At 45.7% G+C, this 23,933-nt stretch overlaps 1 protein-coding gene across 1 annotated transcript; it reads left to right on the top strand.

Annotated features, from left to right (window-relative positions):
- Positions 1-22,887, top strand: LOC144695732 (zinc-binding protein A33-like). The gene is made up of 6 exons (XM_078566691.1): positions 1-430; positions 521-616; positions 710-943; positions 2,002-2,024; positions 5,899-6,017; positions 21,978-22,887. The coding sequence occupies exons 1-6, from the start codon at positions 20-22 to the stop codon at positions 22,526-22,528; spliced, it is 1,434 nt and encodes a 477-aa protein (XP_078422817.1). The 5' UTR covers positions 1-19; the 3' UTR covers positions 22,529-22,887.
- Positions 22,888-23,933: the final 1,046 nt, after the last annotated feature.

The following is a 23,933-nucleotide window of genomic DNA, read 5'->3' as shown; positions in this document are numbered from 1 at the left end:
GGAAGTGCTGAGTGTGAACATGGCTTTCAGAGAACAGGTCCAGAGTTTGACCGAGGAGGCAATTTGTTCCATTGGCCTTGATTTCTTCACTGATCCGGTTACACTGCAGTGTGGACACAACTTCTGCCGCTCCTGTATCACCCAGTGTTGGGAAAAGAAGGAGAAAAACTCCTGCCCGGAATGTAGAGAGGAGTTTCCGGAAAGAAACCTCAGGGCGAATCGGGCCTTAGCGAATCTGGCCGAGAAAGTTCGAAAATTAATGCTGGATCTGAAAGAGAAGGAAAGCAAACTTCACTGTGAGAAACACCAGGAAGAACTGAAGCTGTTTTGTGAAACTGACAAGAAATTGATCTGTGTGATTTGTAGAGATTCGCGGGAACACAGAGAGCACCGCTTCCTACCAATTAAAGAAGCTGTTGAAATCTACAAGGTAAAAGGGGATATATTTTCTAAGTTGATAGTTTTATCATATTTTCATGGTCTAACACTTCAATTCTGTGATTTTCTCTCCCAATCCCAGGGTCAGCTGAAATCTTCCTTAGATTCTCTCACACAGAAGAAATCGGCGGTTCTAGAAACGGAACAGAAACAGAAGCGGAAGATTTCCGAAGTCAGGGTAAGGTCTCCCTGTGCTGGTTTTCTGGGATCTCGGTCAGTTTTGCTCCCTTTATCGCGGGACATTAATTATGTTTCACATTTCATTTGGTAGGAACGGTCGAGCAGTCTGCAGACCCACATCACATCCGAGTTCACTAAAATGCACCAGATTCTCACTGAGAAAGAGCAGCGACTACTCAGAGATCTCAGGGAAGAAGAGGAGAGGATTCTAGAAAGAATGGAGAAAAACCTTCGAGAGATTGAGGAGAATTTAAATTCTATTGAAGAGAAGCTCTCAAAGTTGCAGAAACAGACGGAGCAAAAGGTCGAGTTGATATTTTTAAAGGTGAGGGAATATATTGCGGGTCAGTTCAATGAAACTTCACACAGTCACAAAATAACTGATAACTGTGGAATAAATATCGAATTTACTGAATAAATAAAAACTGAGTTAAGCACATTTCTGCGGTCTCCCCGAAATAATCGGCTTCCACATTGTCTGCAGATTCCCGAGAATACCTGTAACCTCCAGAGAATCAGTTTTCTTGATCTTCACACTTGCTTTGTGATTATTTCCGCGTTGCCAAGTTTAATTTTCACCTGGACCGCCCATTGTAATCCAGTTCCAGTTCATGTTGTGAGTGTGTGGGTGTGTCTGGTACGGTGTGTGAGAGTCACTGTGTCTGTGAGCGGGACTGATGTTGAGTTCCAGTATATTTGACTCTCCACAACCTTCCTGCCAAAATGCACCACTTTACACTTCCGTGTTGAATCTAACATGCTCTGAGTCTGCTCATTTCACCAGCCGCCCTGTTTATGTCCTCCTGAAATGTGTGCGGTTCTGGGTACCTCTTAACAGAAAAGTAATTGAATTAGAGAGGGTACAGAGGAGATTTACAAGGATGTTACTAGGACTAGAAAATTGCAGCTATGAGGAAAGATTGGAAAGGCTGGGGTTGTTCTCCCTGGGACAGAGGAGACTGAGAGGAGATTTGAGATATACCGAATTGTGAGGGGCCTGATAGAGTGGGTGGGGAAGGGCCTATTTACTTAGCAGAGAGGTCAGTGACCAGGGGGCACAGATTTAAAGTGCATAGAAAGATGAGAGGGAAGATGATGAAAAACCTTTACACCCAGACGGTTATGGGATGTGGAACTCACTGCCTGTAAGAGTAGTAGAGGCATAAACCCTCAGCTCATTTAAAAGCTGTCTGGATATTGACATCAAGTGCTGTAAACTGCAGGACTGGGGATCAAATGATGCAAAGTGCGATGAGGCTGGGTGGCTTGTTTTTCATCTGGCGCAGACAGGATGGGCCGACTGGCCTCTTTCTGTGCCGTAAACTTTCTATGATTCTAAATCTGTCACTGTTCTCCTCACTGTTCGTGATTCATTTATTTCAGGAGGAAGCTTGTCGGAAGAGAAGGTAGGACATGTTTTCTGCTGAAACTCTGCACAATTTGGTAAAATAACTCAGAAAGGTTTTGTTATGAATTTCTTTTCTACTTACAATCGCAACATTAAAGTGCCGTTCATCGGGCGACAATAACTCTGCTTATGGTTTAAGCACTAGTCTTTTATTGTGTTGACATGTTTTATTGCAGATGTTAAATTAGATTTCTTATAACTGGTCCGCATGATTGTATTAAATTGTAAGATGCCATGCAGTCCTGAAGTGCTCACTTGCAGGCTGCAGACTGCTGTTAGTGCGGCTGTGGCCTTCCGACTGACCCCGAGAGAGCCACACCGTCCATGTTTCCATGGTGTCGACCATCCACGTCCCTGCAAGGCTCCTGACCAAACCGAGACAGTCACATGTTAAGTGGGAACAGGTTTTGTTTTGATTCCAGTGTAGAACTTTGACCTGTATCCTTAACACCGACAAGACAGACCCAGCAGAGGTGGCGGCACTGTGGTATAAAATTTGGAGGGAGTTGCCCTGGGAGTACTTAACATCGACTCAGAACCCGATGAAGTTTCATGGCATCGGGTGAAATATGGGCAAGGAAACATACTGATGATGACCACGTAGCAACCCGTTTGCCAACACCCTCCCCCCACCCCTCCCTCACATACTCTTTGGCTGATGAATCAGTACTCTTCCATGTTGAACGCCACTTGGAAGAAGCACCAAGAGTGGCAAGGGTGCAGGATACACACTGGATCGGGCACTTCAATGACCATCACCAAGAGTGACTCGTTAATGCAACTCCCTCCCTAACAGCACTGTGGCTGTACCTACACCACATGGCATGCAGCAGTTCAAGAAGTCAGCTCACCACCAACTTTTCAAGGGCAATTAGTGATGGGCAGTAAATGCTGGCCTAGCCAGCGATGCCCACATCTCATGAATGATTTTTTCATAAAGCGCCACTACTGGCCGAGCTGGCTATGTCCCAAAGGACATAGCTGCTAGACTGGGTATGTGGCAGGTGATGAGGTAACCAACAAGAGGATAAAAACGTACTTGATCTCATCCTCACCAATCTGCCTACCGCACATGCATCTGTTTATGACTGCAGCAGTAGGAGGGACCACTGCACAGTCCTTGTGGAGATGAACTCCTGCCTTCAGACTGATGATACCCTCATTCAAAACTGGGCATCCATGAGGCGCTGTTGGCCATCAGCAGCAGCAGATTTGTACTAAACCACACTCTGCGACCTTATGGCTCAGCATATCCTGCACTCGACTATTATCTCCAAGGCAGGGAATTAACCCTGGTTGAATAAGAGTGCAAGAGGGCATGCCGGAAGCAGGACTATGCATGCCTAAAAATGAGGTGTCAACATGGTGAAGCTACAACCCAGGGCTCCTTGCATGTCAAACAGCGGAAGCAGCAATGGATAGACAGAGATAAGTGATCTCACAACCAATGGATCAGATCAAAGCTTTGCAGTCCTGCTACATCCAGCGTTGCATGGCGGTGGACAATTAATCGACTAACGTAAGGAGAAGAGTCCACAAATACCCCACCCTCAATGATGGGGAGCCCAGCGCATCAGTGCAAATGATTAAGGCTGAAGTATTTGCAACCATCTGCAGCAAGATGTGCCCAGTGGATGACCCATCTCGCCCTTCTCCAGAAGTCCGCAGCATCACCGATGCCTGTCTTCAGCCAATTTGATTCACTCCACGTAATATTAAGAAATGGCTGAAGGCACTGGATACTGCAAAGGCCATGGGGCTTGACAATATTCTGGCCATAGTACTAAAGGCTTGTGCTCCAGGACTTATCACACCCCTAGCGAAGCTGTTCCAGTACAACTGGCATGTACCCGGCAATGTGGAAAATTGCTCAGGTATATCATGTACACAAAAAGCAGGACAAATCTAACCTGGCCAAGTACTGCCTCGTAGGTCTACTCTCGATCATCAGTGAAGTGACGGAAGGGGTCTTCAACATTGCTATCAAGTGGCACTTACTAAGCAATAACCTTCTCACTGACGCTCAGTTTGGGTTCTGCCAGGGTTGCTCAGCTCCTGACCTCATTTTAATCTTGGTTCAAGCATGGACAGCAGAGCTGAACTCCAGAGCTGAGGTGAGAGTGACTGAACATTACATAATTTGACCGAGTGTGGCATCAAGGAACCCTAGCAAAACTGGAGTCAATAGTAATCGGAGGAAAACTCTCCACTGGTTCGAGTCATAACTATCTCAAAAGAAGATGCTAGTGGTTGTTGGAGGTCAATTATCTCATTTCCAGGAAATCACTGTAGGAGTTCTTCAGGGCACTGTCTTATGCCCAACCATCTTCAACTGCTTCATCATTGACCTTCCGTCCATCATAAGTGGTCAGAAGTGGGGACTTTCGCTGATGATTGCATTATGTTCAGCACCATTTGTTACTCCTCAGATACTGAAGCACTGCATGTCCAAATGCAGCAAGACCTAAACAATATCCAGGCTTGGGCTGACAACTGGCAAGTAACATTTTCCCCACACAAGTGCCAGGCAATGGCTATCGCCAACATGAGAGAATCTAACCATCGCCACTTGATATTCCGTCGCTTGCTATTACCATTACAGAATCCCCCACTATCAACATCCTGAGGGATACCATTGAGCACAAACTGAACTGGACTAACCATATAAAGACAATGGCTATAAGCACAGGTCAGAGGCTAGGAATCCTGCGATGAGTAACTCAGCCTGCCCATCACCTACGAGCCACATTTCAGGAGCATGAAGAATTTTCCATTTGCCTGGATGAGTGCGGCTCCGCTAACATTCAAAAAGTTTGACATCATCCAGGACAATGCAGCCCACTTGACTGACACCCCATCCACAATCATTAACTCTCTCCACCACCAACAAACAGTGGCAGCAGTGTGTACCATCTAATAGATGCACTGCAGGAACTCACCATGCCTCCTTAGACAACACCTTCCAAATCCATGACTGCTACCATCTAGAAAGACACGTGCAGAAGATGTGTGGGAGCACCACTAATTGGAAGCTCCCCTCCAAGCCACTCACCATCCTGACTTAGAACTATATCATTATTCCTTCACTGCCACTGGATCAAATTCCTGGAACGCCCTCTCTTACAGCACTGTGGGTGTACCTAGACCACTTGGACTGCAGGGGTTCAAGAAGGCAGCTCACAACCACCTTCTAAAGGGACAGTTAGTGATTGGCAATAAATGCTGGGCTATCCAGCGAAGCCCACACCCTGTGAATGATGAAAAAGATCAACGCAATAGCAGAAACGTGCTTTAAGATATACAGCAATATTTGCACCAAAACAAAAGGAGATATTAATACCAAAGATGAGGTACATTTTAAAATGTCTTAAAGGAAGAAAGAGAAATAGAGAGGCAGAAAGGTTTAGAGAAGGAATTTCAGAGCTCAGGGCCTCGGCAGATGAAGGTCCAGCTGCCAATGGTGAAGTGATTAAAATCAGGGATATTCAATTGGCCAGAAGTAGAGGAGCGCAGGTGTCTCGGAGAGTTGGGTTGATGTTTTCAACCTTTGCTTTTATTCTACAAGCTTTGTTTGTAATAGAGCAAGTGGACAGGCTAAATGTTTATCTTCTCCTGTGATCTGTGATATACAAGCAACTAATTTGTTATCAGGCTGTGGGCCTTTTGCAGGACATGAGTGTTTCCATCCTCTGCCCTTGCGTTTCCAAGTTATCTTTTGCTCAGTTATAGAGAGAAATTTCACTTCCTATCACATTTGTTCTAATATTAAAAATGCTGAAAGATATGCATTTTGGGGTAGCTTCACCATTTAAATCATGTCTAAAATGCTCAAATGGGATCAATTTATAGCATTAATTCTTTGATATTTACAGGATTAGTGATGACACTCCAAAACTCTCAGTAGCAGATGTTGCAGACCTGTCTATCGGAAAGTTCATAGGACCTTTACAGTACAGAGCTTGGAGGGAAATGATCAATTCCATTGACCCTGGTAAAACTTTTATATTAATTTTCCTAACTATAATTCCAGTTGTGAAGGAAATAAATGAGCTCCAAAGTTCCAGGGGTGTGAGGGAAACAGGAAATCCAACGTTCCTCCAGTGAGGGGTTGTGGTCGTATGATCATCATAAGATTATAAGAAATAGGAGCAGCAGGAGGCCTTTTGGCCCATTAAACCTGTCCCGCCATTTGATAAGATCATGGCTCATCTAACTGTGGCTTTAACTGCCCTTTTTCCCTTTTCCCTATAGCCCTTAACTCCAATGTCGTTCAAAATTATGTCTAATTCAGCCCTGAGTCTATACAACAGTCTCTTCTCCATTGCTGTATGTGGAACAGAATTCCAAAGGCTAACATCCCTCAAAGAGAAGAAATTCCTTCTCATCTCTATCTCAAAAGGGAGACAGACCCCTGATTTATAAACCATGTCCACTGCTTCTAGATACCCCCACAAGAGGAATCATCCTCCCACTATCAACACTATTAAGCTCCCTCAGAATCACATATGTTTCACTAAGATCACCTCTAATTTTTCTAAACTTCAAGAGTATAGGGTTAAATGTCTCAAACTTTCTTCATCAGACAACTCCTTCATCCAGGAATCAGCCTAGCGAACCTTCCCTGAACTGCTTCGAAGACATAAATATAACTCCCTTAAGTAAGGAAATGAAAACTGTGAAGTGAAAGTCAACATTGTCCCAGAGGACCATTGGCTGCACTCTCATTAGAGATAGATGACTGGTGCTGAGTTTAACCTGAGGGTCACCACACCTCAGGTGTGGGGTGAAGTTGAAAAGGCAGGGCCTTCATGGATGTTCAAAACCTCTCCACACATGAACAATTCCTCCCCCTCCCCCACTCTTTAGGTTAAAGTCCTCTCCACAGACCTAGTTGTACAATTTGCCAGGACACTGGTTCCAGCGTGGTTCAAGTGAAGGCCATTCTAATAGTTTCACTCACTTTTTCCCCAGCGTTAGTGCCAGTGCCCCATGAATTGAAACACATTTTTCCAACACCAATCTTTGAGCCACACATCCAATTCTCTGATCGTATTCACTCCATGCCAATCAGCTGATGCCTCAGGCAGAGATTATTACCTTTGAATTTAGTGCCTAACTGCACATACTCTCTCAGTAGAACCTCTTTCTTAGTCCTATCAATATAAGTATCCACGGGGACTATAAGAACTGGATGCTTTTCCTCCCACTCCAAGTTCCTCGCCAGTCCTGAGAGGATTACTTTGACTCTGGCACAGGACATGCAACACAGCCTTTGGAATGCATGCACTTGACTGAAGTGAAGAGTTTCTATCCCCCTAACTAACCTGTCCCCTACTACAATGACATTCCTTTTTGCATTTGGATAGCTTCCTGCACCACTGTGCCATAGTCAGTTTGCTCATCCTCCCTGCATTCATGCTCTCGTCCACATGAGGTGCAAGGGCTTTGAATCTGTTGGGCAATTGCAAAGGCTGGACTTTCTAACCTGACTTTCTTCCCTTTCCCTGACCACTGAACAAATCGGAATGCCTAAGGGTGTCACTGCCTCCTGGAACAAAATGTGCTGGTAACTTTACCCCTCTCCAGTGCATTGCACTGTCCAAATCACGGATTCCAGTGGATCAGCTCGGAGCTGAGGTTCCTCAAGCTGCAGACACTTACTGCAGATGTGTTTGCCGTGAATCAGACGGGTAGCCTCTGGTCCCCACCTGCTGCAACTGCAACACATCACCTGTCCATCTTTATTTCATTTTTATCTAACTGATTCGATTTCAAGTGGCTCTGGTGGAACGCAAACAGAGGATTATAAGCATTTTATTGCTGTGTAAGTGCCACTTGATGGCATTGTCAACATCACATTCTACAACTTGCCTGAAGATTGAGAGTAGGCTGTTGGACCATTGATTGTCTGCATTGTATTTGTCCTGCTTTTTGTCGGCAGGATATACTTGGGCAATTTCCCACATTGTCGAGCAGATGGCTGTGTTGTAAGTCGACTGGAACAATTTGTGTCACTAATTTCAGAGTTAAAATCTTCAGTACTACAGCTGGGATGTTGTTAGTGTCCATTGCCTTTGCTGTATCCAGTGAGTTCATCCCTTACTTGTGATCATGTGCAGTCAGTTGCCTCAGCTGAAGACTGGCATCTATGACATTGGTAACGTTGGAAGGAGACCAAGATGGATCATCAAGGTTTTTGTTTCTCCTGCAGCTGTTGCCCTGATGTGAGATGTGGTGGTTGCCACGAGTACTCAATCAGTGTTAAATCTGCTATGTGAGTGGCACGGATGCAGTTTTAAGGCTAAGAGACTGAAGCTCTACGCTGTCTTCTTAACAGTAGAAAATCAGAGGCTGCACATTATTCTTGACTGCAAGAGGGATTTGGGTGTAATATTAAAGAGATGTTTGTGCATTTGCCTAAATCCTTTGTCGACCGCACATGGAGATTTTGGTGGTGTGCCCGTCTACTTTATCTCCATTATCAAAGGTGGCAGTAGGCCTCACATAAAAGGTTTGCAACCATAGAATGATAGAAAAGTTACGGCACAGTAAGAGGCCATTCAGGCCATTGTGCCTGCACCAGCCAAAGAAAAAAGAAACTAGCCGCTCATTTTAATCCCAATTTCCAGCTCCTGGTACATAGCTGTGCAGTTTACAACACTTCAGGTGCAGATCCAGGTACCTTTCAAATGAGTTGAGTATTTCAGCCTAAATCACCAACCAGGCCAAGACTTCCAGATGCCCATCACCCTCTGGGCGCAAAATATTTTCCTCATTTCCCCTCTAATCCTTTTACCATTCACTGTAAATCTGTGCCCTGTGGTAACCAGCATCTGATACAGTTCCATCACAACGTTCTTGCCTTGGACTTAAATACCTCATCCAATAAAGAAAAGCATTCCATATGCTTTCTAGACCACTGTACCCACTTGTACTGCCACCTTCCAGGATATACGGCATGCACGCCAACGTCTCTCACTTCCTCAGCCCCACCTCAAATGCATCACTCACACTTATCCGGATTGAATTCAATTTTTCCACTCAACAAAACCATTGATATAATTCTGGAGATAACAGCTACCCTCTTCACTTCCAACTACAGGGAAAATGTTTGTGTCATCAGCAAATTTCCCAATCATACCTCCCACATTTACGCCCAAACCATGAATATATGCAACAAGCAGCAAGGACTCCAACACTGAGCCCTGTCAATCACCACTGGAAACCATTTTCCATTTGCAAAAATATCTATCGACCATGACCTTTTGTTTCCTGTTGCTGAGCCAATTTTGGATCCAACTCGCCTCCTTCCCTGTGACCCATATGATCTCACTTTCCTGACCAGTCTGCCATGTGGGACCTTGTCAAATGCATCACTAAAATCCACGTGGACAATGTCTGCTCCACTACCCTCATCAATCCTCCTTGTTGGTTCCTCAAAAATTTCGATTAAGTTAGTAAGACATGATCTTTCCCTACAAAACCATGCTGGCTATCCCAGATCAATCAATGCCTTTCTAAGTGACACTTTATCCTGCCTCTCAGAATTGATTCCAATAATTTGCCCACAACTGAAGTCAGGCTGACCAGCCTATCATTTTCTTGCCAATCCCTCACAACCTTTTTAAATAATGGTACAATGTTCAAAGACCTCCAACCATCTGGTACCTCACCTGTCTCTAGTGAGGATTGGAACATAATCCTCAGGGCATCCATTATTTCCTCCCTGGCTTCTTTTAACAACCCGGGATACAATCCATGTGGTCCTGGTTATACATCCACGTTCAAGGATGTCAGTTCCTCCATTACTTCCTCTCTCACTATACTTATTTTATCTAATATTTCACACTACTCCTCTTGAACTAGAATGTTTGCATCATCCCTCTCTTTAGTGAAGACTGAGACAAAGTACGCATTGAGAACCCTGCCCACGTCCTCAGCATCAACGCACAGGTTACCATGTACATCTCTGATAGGCCCTACCCTTCCTCTAGTTATTCTTTTGCTCTTAATGTACTGGCAAATCTCCTTAGGGTTTTATATGATTTTACCTGCCAACATTTTTGCAAATCCTCGCTTTGCTTTCCTAATTTACATATTTACTTCACCCATGTACTTTCTATACTCCTCTAGACTTGCTTTTTGTGACTGCCATGAGACTTCTTTTTTTGCTTCATCTTGACCTGTCTGCTTCTGTGTAACCTGGGGGCTCTAGATTTGTCAGTATTACCATTCGTTTTATGGGGACATGTCTCCACTGTGCCCATAGAATCTTGCTTTTGAATAACCCCCACTGATTTGACAACATTTTCCCATCTAATAACTCTACCCATTCCACTTTCGCCAATTAACCTCTCAGCTTTGTAAAATTTGTCTCCCCCCAATTTAGAACTTTTATCCCTGCTTTCTATTTGCCCTTTTCCATAATGGTGTTAAATCTAACTGTCTTATGGTCAGTATCTTCAAAATGGTCACCCACTGCTACTTCATCCACTTGCCCAGGTTCATTTGCTAAGACTAAATCTAGAATTGCGCCCCCTCACGTTGGGCTTGTTATGTGCTGGCTAAGAAAGTTCTCTTGAATGCAGTTCAAGAATTTTGTGCCCTCCGTGCCCTTCACACTGTTTGCATCCCAATTCATATTAGGGTAGCTAAAGCCTCCACATATTGCCATCCTATTGTTTTTGCACTTAGAAATTTGCCTACATATTTGTCCCATTCCACCATTTGGGGGCCTGAGTACACTCCTAGTAGTGAGCCTGCCCCTTTTTTCTTTCTGAGCTCCACCCATAGGGCCTTATTTGATGCTTCATTTTGGATGTCATCCCTCCTTTCAGCTGTCATTGATTCTTTAACCGATAATGCTATACCCCCACCTTTTTTATCCCCCTCTCTACCCTGCCTGAAAACTCTATATCCAGGGATGGTAATCTGCAATTTTCGCCCCTCCGTATGCCAGGTTTCTGTTATTGCGATGATATCATGCTGCCATGTGTCTAACCAAAGTGCATTGGATATCATTGAAGGATCGTTGCTTGTTTAGAGCACGAGGAGAGGGAGTGTCGATTGGACCTGTGCTGAGGACTGTGAGGAGATCCATGTGAATGATCAGCAGCTTTAACTGTCCTGTGCAGGGTCCATGCAGGAAAGAAGTTTTCCTTGACTGTGGGTGCAACAATGACAGATCACGGTCTTCCACTTAAGCGAAAGTCCATCTGAGACTCAGACTTGTAGGGGTCTCTGTGACTGGAGGGTCAGGGGCCTTCCACCTCAGCAATGCATAGTGCAGGTGAGGCACTCAGTGAGTGGACTACAAAGTAACCCCTAAACTTGTTGGCATGATAAACATGTCAAGGGATATGCGATTATGATGTGTGAGTGGTGACCGGGGGGGGGGGCAGGAACATGATAATCTCTCATCAATATGCATGGAGCAGCGATTTATAGGGGTCAAACGTTCTCATGTTGCTCCTCCCTGTCTGGTTATAGTTGAAAGAGCTCTCTGCTAGGTCGGCTCCCCTTTGAGAGCAGGTGTCAGGGTTAGCAAGAACCGGCCTCAGGGAAGTCAAGATGGCGGCCATTGGCCTCACCACAGGTGTATCACAGGCGGTGCTCTTATCCACAAATGGGTGAAAGGCAACGCTGGAGGTGGCTTCGTAGATCCCGGGATCTATCTGCCAGCTTCTCCACAATGAGCTGCGGCCACAAGGGCTTGGAGGGAATCCAATGCTGGTGGCGTTGAAGGTCACCCCCGCCTTGAACTTCTTTAATAATGGACCCATCTAGGGCTTCACTTGGGACCAATGCGTCAGCTTTCAGTCAGTGACACACAAGTGTATTCAGAATGCCCAATCAGGATAGTGCATCTCTGGAAAGTTTAGATTTGACATTCCTTCCAATCTGTCGTGTTCAGGACGTTGTCAGTGCATTGCTGAAATCACAATTCTACTTACAGGTGCCTGAGGTTGCAGGAGATGGTGCAGATCCTAATAAGCGCATTTGGCGCCAGGGTTCAGCATTTTATTATAGTTGAGCACATGCAAGGCTCAAACCAACTGCAGGGAAGATGTCACTACTGCAATTTAATTCTGCTCTCATAAATAAAGGTACATTTGAGAAATCTATGGTCAGTAAACAAGAAGGTGCTGGGGCCTTCCAGCCTCCAAAGGATAGAAAACCAAAAAGTTCAACAAATGTCCCGGAAGCTTACTCTGCCTGGAATCTGGTAACTATCAGATTGGTATGGGCCTGTCTACCACATCATATTCCAGCTATAGCCTCTGCATGTGGTTTGGCCACATCCTGGCCCTCCCATCCCCTTCATTGTCCTTCTCATCGGAGCAGACATTTTGTTTCCCCATGTCTCGCTCAGGCAACACATCCCCCTTTTGTATCACGAGGCTGTGCAGGGTGCAGCAGAGAATGATGATCTGAGACATTCTCAGTATGGGAAAGCACTGCCTGAGCCATCCAAACATCTGAACCTCATCTTTAGGAGCTCAATCACCTGCTCAGCCAGGGACCTGGTGGGGGTATAGCCATCATTGTATCTCCTCAGCAGTACTCTGCGGGTGGTGAACTGGCATCATCAGTCATTTTTGCTGGGGGTATCCCTTGTCCCTGAGGATCCTGCCCGGCAATCACCGAGATAGTTCCTTTAATACCCTCCACTACCCTCGAGTCCCTACAGAGAGACCATTGCCTTGGTAACATAGAAAGACTAAACACATGAGCCCTTGTCAGGCATGACCATTCAGCTGGGGGGATGGATTTTTGGAGTCATGAGTTGGCCACCACCCGTGCTCCTTGGAGGCTTCCACCCCTCGCTCTCCATTCATCCTTGCCTCTGACTGCAGCTGATGGCGAATGGACAGAATGAAAGGAAGCTCCATACCTTGCTGGGATCTCGATGTGATGAGATGGGCATAAACCTGCTGACGTGTAGGCTTCACCATAGAGGGGAGAACACGACTGAACATGGATGACATCCAGTTACCTCATAATTATTAGGGTGTTCCTTTCGTCGGCCATTTCTGCCGACCTTGATCACCACCCACCAAAAAGACCTTGCTCCCACTTCGAGGCATCTTACTTACTGACTAACTGCGTGGTCAACGTCAGATTTGAAGAATGGTGAGTGTCACCTTCCAAACTTCATCCACCAACTTCTACCCTTCCCCCTGCCACCCACCAACTTCCCCCCATCACATTAACCCACCCAATATCAGCTTTCCACTCCCCTCTGTCACCCTTGAACCTCCCTTCATTCCACTGGGCATTATTCTGATCCACCGCCACATGCTCTCCCGACCCTGAGATCTAATGAGTACAGGCCCAACCTAAACAACCCCTCAAAACATTTATTAACCAAACATGCAATAATATACACTTCCAACACCAGTTGTTCAGTGAGATCCGCATGTCGGAGCCCATTCCCACGTGGTCACTCTGCTGAATGACTTCTCCTGCACGACTTCCTGTGACTGACCACATCACGCTTTCCTGGCTGTCCTTGTGGCTGTGGCTTTATATCCCTTTCTGACCCTGGTCCCTTGATATATAAGTTAATAACTTGATTCGGGTCATCCAATTGTGTTTCATGCCTTATCAATCCCTCCACCTGCATGTGGTCATTTTCTGCTCTCAGCAGTGGATATCTCCAGGTGTATGCCAGCTATGGATGTAATATCTGTATCTTGAAAAGGCAGTAAGAAAGCTATTCACACATATCCAGAGAGGCCATTGTCTATGAAAGTTGCTGTAGACGGAGTGCCTGTTGGTGAGCCATCACCTCAATGACATGTCCTGAAATGTCTGTGTGTTTAGTTAAAACTGTCTTTATTTTTAAACAGTTGAAAAAGAGTTTCAGAAAGAGTAAACCTTGTTTGGATGGTAACGCAATATGTGAAAATCAGACAGTAAATCAGTAACCCAGCTTACATCGTGCTCAATATCAATCTCCATCGGAGTTAATGGATACAGATATTGAGAGGAATGTGTTCCGAGCTGCTACTTCAGTGTTGTCCAAGTCACACAACCGTCCATGACAAATTTCACCCCATGTGTCTCTATGTCACCTTGGAGCATCTGTTGGTGACTCTTGATCACCTTCTGGATTAGAAAATCAGGATAGTGAACTTGTCCATCATGTGCAAGTGCACGGGTATAGAAAGGAGCAGTTTCAGGTGCAGTGTTTGCACCGATGAGCACTTCAAATAGGCCTCTGGAGGAGTAATTTCTGCATTTCTGGGCACCACACTTTGGGAAGGATGTCAAGTCCTTGGAGAGGGTGCAGGGGGTACTTACCAGCACAATAGCACTGATGAGGGACTTCAGTTTACAGGGTAGTTGGATAAGCTGGTAACGTTGGATAAGTTGGATAAGCTTCTCTAGAACAGAGAAGTTTAAAGGGAGATTTAATGCAGGAATTTCAATTATGAGGGCTTAATTGAGCAGATCAGGAGAATCTGTTTACTCTGGTAAGTGTGTCTGTAACTAAAGGTTAAGATTTAAAATAATCACCAAAAGAATTAGAGGGGTAATGAGCAAACATGAAATCTCACAGACTATGTTCATGATCTGCAATTCATTGTCTGAAAATGTGGATTTCATAGGAACTTTCAAAAATGAATTGAACATATTCTCAAATGGACTAATATGCAGGGTTCCGGGCAAAAAGCTGGACTAGACGATTAAATTGGACAGCCTGAACAAGTACGATGGACTGAATGGCCTCCTTCTGCGCGAGAAGATTCCGTTATCTAGTCCAACTCATAATTGGGCTCGGATGTTTTTAAGGGACTAGGACAGTTACGAAAACAGGCGTTAGGCGCCATCCATCTGCTAATGTTGGTGCTGTTTTGGAGTCTTTCCAATAATTGGGATGTCCTGAGACTCAAGCCCTGAGCCTTGGGTTTCCTGGACATGGATGTGGGCGACAGTGAAAAGCTGAGCACATTTATTTTCCTGATAACAATATGGAGATGGGGGAGGCAGCAGTCTTTTTCTCAGCTCCTCAATGTTCCTGTCCACGCTGGATGACACAATGCCCACCCCCCTCCCACTGCTGCCTGGCTCCTTCACACTCTATGCTCACCACCCACTGTCTCCCCAATATCACCCACCCAAATCTGCACTTGCTCCTCCCGCATCTCTGCTCTCTCCCCTCCTCCACTCTCTATACTCGCCACCCACTCCCTCTACCCACCCCCCCAGTCCTCCCTTCCTCGATTTCTTGCTCCCATGCTCCCTCTGCCTCCCCCCACCACCACCCTGTACATTTTCCTCACAACCTCCTTCCTGCTTTCTCTCTCATCTCACTTTCCTGGTCCCCTGCTCCCCGCCACCTCCCTTCCCGTTGACTTTGTTCTCTCCCTCCGCCCATTCCTACACATACTCCACTCCCCATCCTTCCCCTCTCTCACTCACTTACCTCCAGTCAGTCTTCCCTCCCCATTCCGCACTTCTTCCCTCATCTCGGTCCGATACTCTCCCTGTCCTCCCTGTCCCGCACACTGTCCCTCGCAATCCCTCCTCCTTTCCCGTCAGCTTTCTTTCTCCCCTCCCCATCCCATGCTCTCTCTCCGCTCCACCTCCCAACCTCTCTCCCCTCCCCCTTCCACCATCTCAGCCCTCCCCTTCCACCATTGTCACTGTCCCCTCCAGCTAACTCTGGCTCCACTCTGTCCACTCACTGACCACGCCCCTACCCCTCCCAATCTTTCACTCCTTCATCACCCTTTCTCCCTCCCCTCCCCCTCCCTCTCCCCTCTCTATATTCACACGTTTTTTCTCTCTCTCTCTCCCAATCCCGCTCTTGTGTTTGGGTTGCTGAGCTGTAACTAGTGGAGTGACACAGGGATGAGCGCTGGGAACTCAACTATTTACAATCTATATCAATGACTTGGATGAAGGGACCGAATGTATGGTAGTTAAATTTGTTCATGACACAAAGATATTAAGAATTTAACTTGTTAAGAGCACATGAAGAGTCTACAAAAGGATTTAGATAGATTAATTGATAATTAATTTAGCGGGTGGATTATAATGTCCAAATTCATCAACTTGTCCACTTGGCAGGAAGAATATCAAGGCAATGTATTATTTTAATAGAGAGGATGATTAAAACTATATTGTTGGAGTTCTGACTGTGTATTTTCGGTGTGGAGCGATTGTAAGTTCACACCTGTGGGAATAACCTTTGTGTTGTCTGGAGATTGTAACATTTAAGGTTCAGAATGTCCCAAGGGTTGATACATTCAGTTCCTGTCTCAGGGCAAGGGGGCTGAACCCTGCTGGGAGATCACAGGTTAACAGGAGAATTCAAAGGTCAGTTAACAACCATTTGTGTTCATTTGTATTGAGTTTAAAGAGTTGGGAGCAGCAGTTGGTGCAGCAGCTCAGCTGAGGAGCTGGGACCGTGCCTGTGTTGAGATGCTGGAGTGGAACTGCTGTCGGCATGTTATAATTTGCCTTACAAACTACCAGGAGATGCAGGTACAGGCCAAGATCTTTCATTAGTGATTCAAGTGTATGCAGGGAGAGACAGCGTTGGGCAGTCCAAGACCGAGCTGTGCAGATTACAGCGAAATCTTGTTTTTATACACAATTTGTCACAGACTCGTAATCTAATCTTGTCAATTCACAATCACATGCTTAAAGAGGCCTTCGGCTTTTGTCACTTATTTCCCGTGTGTACAGACACTCGACATTGTTCTCATCCTCGCAAGACCACCATCTCTTGCTGATTGTCCAGGAGTCTGTGCCTCCTGACTTCAATGCCCACTCACTCCCTGAACTTGTTCTTTGTTCTCCTGCCTTGCCCATCTCCTTTCTTCTTCTGTCTGAAACACATCTGCTATTCTCCCGTTCTGCTGTTCTGCTTATATTTTATTGTTACTAACAGGCAATTCTAACTAAAATTGTTTAACCCTTTCAAGATACTGGAGTAGAACTGCTCTTGGCAGGAGTAGATCGTCCAGCCCTCCCTCTGGCATTCAATGAAATCATGGCTGATTCTCTACTTCAACACCATTTTCCTGCTCTATCCCCTTATCCATTGATGTTTTTAATATGTAGAAAACTATCCATCTCAGTCTTGCGCTTACCCAATGTCTGAGCCTCCACAACCGTCTGGGACAGAAACTTACAAAGATTCATCACCCTCTGAGTGAAGAAATTCCTCCTCATCTTGGCCTTAAATGACCTGCCCCTTAATCTGAAACTGTGTCCCCTGGTTCTCGACCGCCCCACCACCGCAACCAGCGAAACATCCTTTCTGCATTTATCCTGTCAAGTCCTGTTAGAATTTTGTATGTTTGACTGAGATCACCTTTCATTTTTCTAAACTCCAGAGAGCAAAGGAACCGTCTATTTAATCTTTGCTCACAGGACTGAAAGGTCCGAGGAATACACTGGTACAAAATTTCAACACTCGGAGTCCAGATGCAATATTCAAGTGGTTCCTTTATTACACATGTGGGCAGCTAACGCTGGGCAATCCAGGCGCTTCTCCACCGAGATTCAACTGAGCACAGTTAATATATTTTTTACTACCAGTTACAACTTAATGGTGCTAGTTAGACAAATGCCACAGCACAATAATCTGATCATTGTGTTCTTGTACAGTAATTGCAGTGCAGATACTGGGCATTGTCCTTTTGGGAGAGAACAAAGAATGTGCGTTTGTTCTAGACAAAAGGTTTACGGGGGCTGACTGGGTGTGGTTCAAGGCTATCAGACGGTGTTAAATGGCCTTCCCCATGTCTTGATCGAGTCATCCTGAGTCCCTGCCCATGTGTGTCTCCCATTTCCTAATTGCAAATTTACAGCTGAACCCTTTGTACAAGTTTTTAGCTTTCATGTAAGGCTGTGATTGTCTGTGTATGCTTTGGCAACCTAGATGCTGGTCCTAGCTGGCACTTTAAAATAAATCCAAATTTTCTGCATCTTCAGGACAATCCCTCCATTCCAGGAATTTATTTGTGAACCTTCATTTCACTCAGTCTATGGCAAATATACCTTTCCTCATGTTCGGAGACCAAAGCTGCACATATTAGTCCAGATGCAGTCTCACCAAGGCTATATATAATTGTAGTAAGACACCTTTACTCCTGTAACCAAATCATCTTGCAATAAAGGCCAACATAGCATTTGCCTTCTAAATTCCTTGCTGTACCGGCTTTCAGTGACTCATGAACATGGACACAAAAGTCCCTATTATGCTTGACATTTCCCAGCCTCTCTCCATTTAAGAAATACCCTACATTTTGGTTTTTCCCACAAAAGTGGATATCCTCACATTTCTCCACCTTGAATTCCATCTGCCACATTTTTGTCCACTCATGAACATGGACACATAAGTCCCTTTTATGCTTAACATTTCCCAGCCTCTCTCCATTTAAGAAATACCCTACATTTCGGTTTTTCCCACAAAAGTGGATATCCTCACATTTCTCCACCTTGAATTCCATCTGCCACAGTTTCACCCACTCACTGAGCCTCTCCAAATCTCCTTCAATCATCTCTGCATCCTGCTCACAACTGACACTTCCATCTGCAAACTTGGAAATATTACATTTAACCCCAACATCCAAATCATTGATATGGATTGTGAATATCTGGGGCCCAAGCACTGACCCTTGCGATACCCCACTAGTCACAGCCTGTCCACCTGGAAATGACCAATTTATTTCTACTCTGTGTTTTCTGTTCATAAACCAGTTCTCAATCCATGCCAGTAAATTCCACCAAATTGCATTTGCTCTGATTTTGTTTGCAAACCTCTGGTGTGGGACCGTATCTAAAGCTTTCTGAAAACCTGAATAAATGACATCCTCCAGTTACCCCTTCCCTATTCTCGTAGTTACATCCTCCAAAAACTCCAACAGGGGTTTGTTAAACGTGATTTCCCTTTCATCAAGTCCATGTTGATTCTGCCCAAGCTTCCCATTATTTCTAAGTGTCCTGTTATCACATCCTTTATTTTAGGCTCTAGCATTGCCCCTACGACTGATGTTAGGCTAACAGGTCTGTAATTCCCTGTTTTCTCTCTTCCTCATTTCTTAAATAGTGGGGTTACATTTGCCACCTTCCAATCTGCAGGAACAATTCCAGAGTGTCTCATATTTTGAAAGTTGACCACCAATGCACCGACTTTCTCTACAGCCACCTCATTCAACATTCTGGGATGTAGATCATCAGGTCCAGGGGATTTATCTCCTTTAAGTCCCATTAATTTCTCTTGTACTTTTTTTTTAACTAAAAATATTGTGTTGCAGTTCCTTGTTGATATTTGTCCTTTGATCCTCCATTATTCTGGGGGGTTTTTAATGGTGATAATTGACATTTGGGCAGATTATGAGCAGGTTCATGTGATTTGCCTTGCACGTGTCTGTCATTAAACATGTGGTTTGTGGTGTGTTCGACCGCAGTTTTCCTGTTAATTAATGTTTACCTCATGTTAATTCTTTATGATAGAATATAAGAGATAATATTATCTGTTTGCATTGTTGACTCTTGTTTAGTAAAATTCTTCTGTTTGTTTCAAAACATGGAATCTTATGGATTTATCCTGTTAGTAAGCAACTGGGATTTCAAATTTGGTCGACTAACATAAAAAAGTTAATGGTCACTAAGCAGATGATAACCAAATTTGAGGGTCTTGCCTGGGACTGTAACACATTTTGGGGTCTGGCCTCGCAATGTACCAAGGGAGACAGCAGAACTCTACAGTAGAGAGGGATCTGGACAATCTGGTACATGAATCACAAAAATTAATTGCAGGTACAGCAAGTGATTAGGAAGGTAACTGGAATGTTCATGTTTATTGCAAGTGGAATCGAGTATTAAACTATGCAATTGTTGCTACAGCTGTACAGGATCTTAGTGAGACTGCATCTGAAGTCTGTGTACCATTTTGCTCTCCTTACTTAAGAAATGAGATACTTACATAAGACGCAGTTCAGAGAAGATTTGCTCGACTGATTCTTGGGATGAATGGATTATCTTATGATAAAAGGTTGAACAGGTTTGGCCTTTACTCATTGGAGTTTAGAAGGATAAGAGGTGATCTTACTGAAACGTGTAAGACGCTGAGGGGATTTGACAAGGTGGGTGCCAAGAGGACATTTACCTTGGAGAGACATCTGGAACTAGGGGGCAGTTTTAAAATTAGGAGTCTCCCATTTAAGACTGAGATGAGGAGAATTTATTTTCTGTCAGAGGGTGGTTAGTGTTTGGAATTCTCTTCCCCGGTGAGCAGTGGAGGCTGGGTCATTGAATATATCCAATCAGATCAGCCATTATCTCGTCGAATGGTCGAGCAGGCTTGAGGGACCGAATGGCCTACCCCTGCTCCTAATCATAGCGTTCTTGTAATTTAATTTTCTTTGGTACCTTACAGGATCAGATTGTATACAATCTGTGTGGTGACACTTTCATACCTGTTTCGCAGAAGTATCACTCCCCACCTACTCTCTCCAGCTCTCTTTCTCTCCAGCCTGCTGTTTCCTCCCCGCTTTCTCCCAAGCTTTATCTTTCCCCTTCCCGCTCTCCTTCTCACAATCTCTCTTCCCTCTCTCATACTCTCTCTCTCCCTGCGTCACTATCTCTTTGCACACCCTGTCACTCATGCTCTCCCGTCCTTATGCTCTCCCTCTTCTCACCCATCCTTCTCTCCACCCACACTTTCTCACTCCCCTTGTCCCCACACTCTCTCACTCACCTCCCACTCTCCCTTTCTCTTTGCCTCTGTAACTTCTGCTCTCATTATTACCTCTGCCCTTCCCACAATCTTTCTCTCTCCCCTTCCACACACACTCTCCCTCTTCCTGCCATGCACTCACCCTCTCAACAATGCTCCTGCTCGATCTAATATCAGTCCCTCCCGCCCTCTACCTCCATTCCCCACCCATTGTCCCTGTCAGGCCCATTTCGCCCTCTCTTCCACCGATCCAGACACTCTCTCTCCTTCCCCCTTTCCTCATCATTCCGCTATACCTCTCCCAAGCCCTCCCCTCCTCCCACGCTCTCCCTTTCCTCTTCTGCACTTTCGCCCCTCCCCGTTCTGCTTTCGTTCACATTCTCAGCAGTCTCCCACTCTCTCTGAGACCTTCACATTCTCTCTCCCACCCTTGTAAGCCCTCCCCTTCTCTCTTTTTCACTCTGCCCGATTTGCGTTCACCCTCCAGTTCTTGCTCACTCTCTCTCACACCTTTAAACTCTCCCTGCCCCCTGCACTCTCTACCTCTCCATCTTGTTCTGCCTCTCACACCATCACACTCTCCCTGCCCCCCTGCACTCTCTACCCCTCCATCTCGTTCTCTCTCTCACACCATCTCACTCTCCCTGCCCCCTGCACTCTCTACCCCTCCATCTCTCTCTCACATCTACCCTCTCTCCCAGCCACCCTGCACTCTAGACCCCTCCATCTCACTTTCACCCTCGCACTCTCCCTGCCCCCCTGCACTCTCTACCCCTTCATCTCACTCTCACATCCCCACACACTTCCTACCATCCCCTGCTCTCTTTACTCCACCCTCTCTTTCTTACCCACTCTCCCAATCTCTGTCATGCTGGTCTCTCTCTCTCCTGCTCCCATGTTCTCAAACCCTCCTGCTCTCACTCTCTGCCACCTCTTCCTCTCCATCAGTCCACCCACACTCTCCCTCTCCACGTTCCTGCTCCCTCCTCTGCTGCCATTTTCTCTCCTCAACTTCACCTCCCCCCCGCCTCCATCTCTTTCCAGCTCCCTCTCCCCCTCTCTCTTTCTCTCTCTCCCTCCCTCTCCCTCTCTCCCTCTCCCTCTCTCTCTCTCCCTCCCTCTCCCTCTCTCCCTCTCCCTCTCTCTCTCTCCCTCTCTCTCTCTCTCTCTCCCCCTTCCTCACACTCTCTCCCCCTCCCCAGCCCCTCTCTCTAAATCACTGACTGTGTTATTTTAACTTTCCCCCAGCTCCAGCCTCTCTGACTCTGGATCTGAACACAGCGAATCCCCGGCTCATCCTGTCTGAGGACCGGACCAGTGTGAGACACGGAGACAAACGGCAGCCGCTCCCTGAAACCCCGGAGAGGTTTGATCCCTGGGTCTGTGTCCTGGGATCAGAGGGATTCACATCAGGGAGACATTACTGGGAGGTGGAGGTGGGGGAGAAGACTCGGTGGGGGCTCGGAGTGGCCCGAGAGTCTGTGAACAGGAAAGGGGGAATCTCCCTGATCCCCGAGTCCGGATTGTGGGTTGTGAGGCTGTTTCCCGGATTTGGTTATTTAGCCGCCACCTCCCCCTCACGGACCCCCCTCACCCTGAGTGTGAATCCCCGGAAGATCGGGGTTTTCCTGGACTATGAGGGTGGACAGGTGTCATTTTACAATGCGGACAACATGTCCCATCTCCACACTTTCACCCACACTTTCACTGGGAGAATCTTTCCCATCTTCCGCCCGGGACCGAATGACGACGGGAAAAACTCGGCCCCGCTGAGAATCTGCGGGATTCAAGGTCACTAACAGATCCATCCCATAATTTCACACCGTCTCCCTGCCTCCTGCCAGCTGTAAACTGATGGGTGTGGGTCTCAGTCACAGGTGGAGAGAGAAGCCAGGTTAACATTCCGGTTATAAACCCTGTGTGGGAACTGGGAACTGAAAGATCAGCGAGGACCTCTGTAGGGCTGGGGGAAAGAAGGAGGGGGAGAGAAGAAACAAATAGAAGCTCAATTGTAGAGAAGAACTTACTGGGTAGAATGAGCTGTGAACTGCAGGAACCCGGTGACCTTCCTGCCTGTAATGTTGCTCCACAGGCGGAAGGTGGTGGGACATCAGCTTGTTTGAGATGAATCAGTTCAGTGATTCTCAAACTGGGGTCCGGGGAGTCTTTCCCGGGGGGTCCAGGAAATAATTTCTCCAGAGGGTGGGAGAGAGAGAGAAAAGCACAAGAGGGAGAGGAAGTGAAGTGGGGGAAATAACAAAACTCCCCGCTTTGTATAAATTCCCAGGAGTGAGTGTTATTCCTGCATGAGCAGCTGTCAAGATTTCCACCCCCAAACCTCCCGAATTCTCTCCCTTCTTCACGGTCATGGACATTTCGGCTGTCATGGTTTTCAGCAGTGAGTCTGATATTTCCTTTCGGTAGGAGGGGAGGTGGGAGACCAGCTGCTGCTGTGATACTCGTCTGTCTTCAATTTGGGCTCAGGCAGTGAGCAAGTGCCGTTATCATGCTGTCTGGCCTTCTGAGTATTTCCATCATTTTCTGTTTATGTTAATCTCTAATTGGTTTGTTTCTTGTCATCGCGATAAAACTGTCATCTTGACTTTCTTCAAACTCTCACCATGTTTCAATAACACTGAGTAACTGGACTGGGTTGGTACACGCCTGTAAATATTGCCCAGACTGTCACATCCAAGTGGGTACTCTGTAATAAAATTGGAGGGGTGTTTCCGGTTTGTTTTACGTTAAAATGTGAACGTGCTTTGAGACTGAGCATGTAAATGATGTGACACTGTTGTGAATACTCATTTGATAGTCTGTCTGTATTGAACGTGATGTGTGAACTGATCGGGTATGTATGCCATTAACAGGCAGTGTTAACCACGTGAAAAGTAGTTCAGTTGCTGCATTAGAATGTTTGTCATGGGCTTTCTCTTGTCCTGAAGCTCCTCCGAGTGCAACATGATCATTTGAATATCATTGCAATTTCTGTGATGGTCATTTTGAAATGTTCTTTTAGATATTTTAGGAATAAAGTATATTTTGCCAAAAATGAAAGTGGAGTCACAGTTATCATTTATCTCTGGTTTGTCTGCTCTGTCTCACCACTTTCCCTGTCAGTGAAATAGTCCTTAAATCACTAGTATGTAGTTACCTATTTTATTAAAAATATGTAACTCTGTACATGTAACCTTTTCATATTAT

Source organism: Cetorhinus maximus, chromosome 21 (assembly GCF_964194155.1).
Source record: "Cetorhinus maximus chromosome 21, sCetMax3.hap1.1, whole genome shotgun sequence".
Taxonomy (NCBI): Eukaryota; Metazoa; Chordata; class Chondrichthyes; order Lamniformes; family Cetorhinidae; genus Cetorhinus; species Cetorhinus maximus.
Note: the sequence above shows the minus strand (reverse complement) of the source record. Positions and strands in the feature narration are given on the sequence as shown.

Bases quoted from the DNA above. Each gene is read 5' to 3' on its own strand.
- LOC144695732 (XM_078566691.1), top strand. From the start codon at position 20: ATGGCTTTCAGAGAACAGGTCCAGAGTTTGACCGAGGAGGCAATTTGT. The intron at 2,025-5,898 runs GTAGGACATGTT...TGATATTTACAG, and splicing joins GAAGCTTGTCGGAAGAGAAG to GATTAGTGATGACACTCCAA. The intron at 6,018-21,977 runs GTAAAACTTTTA...ACTTTCCCCCAG, and splicing joins GATCAATTCCATTGACCCTG to CTCCAGCCTCTCTGACTCTG.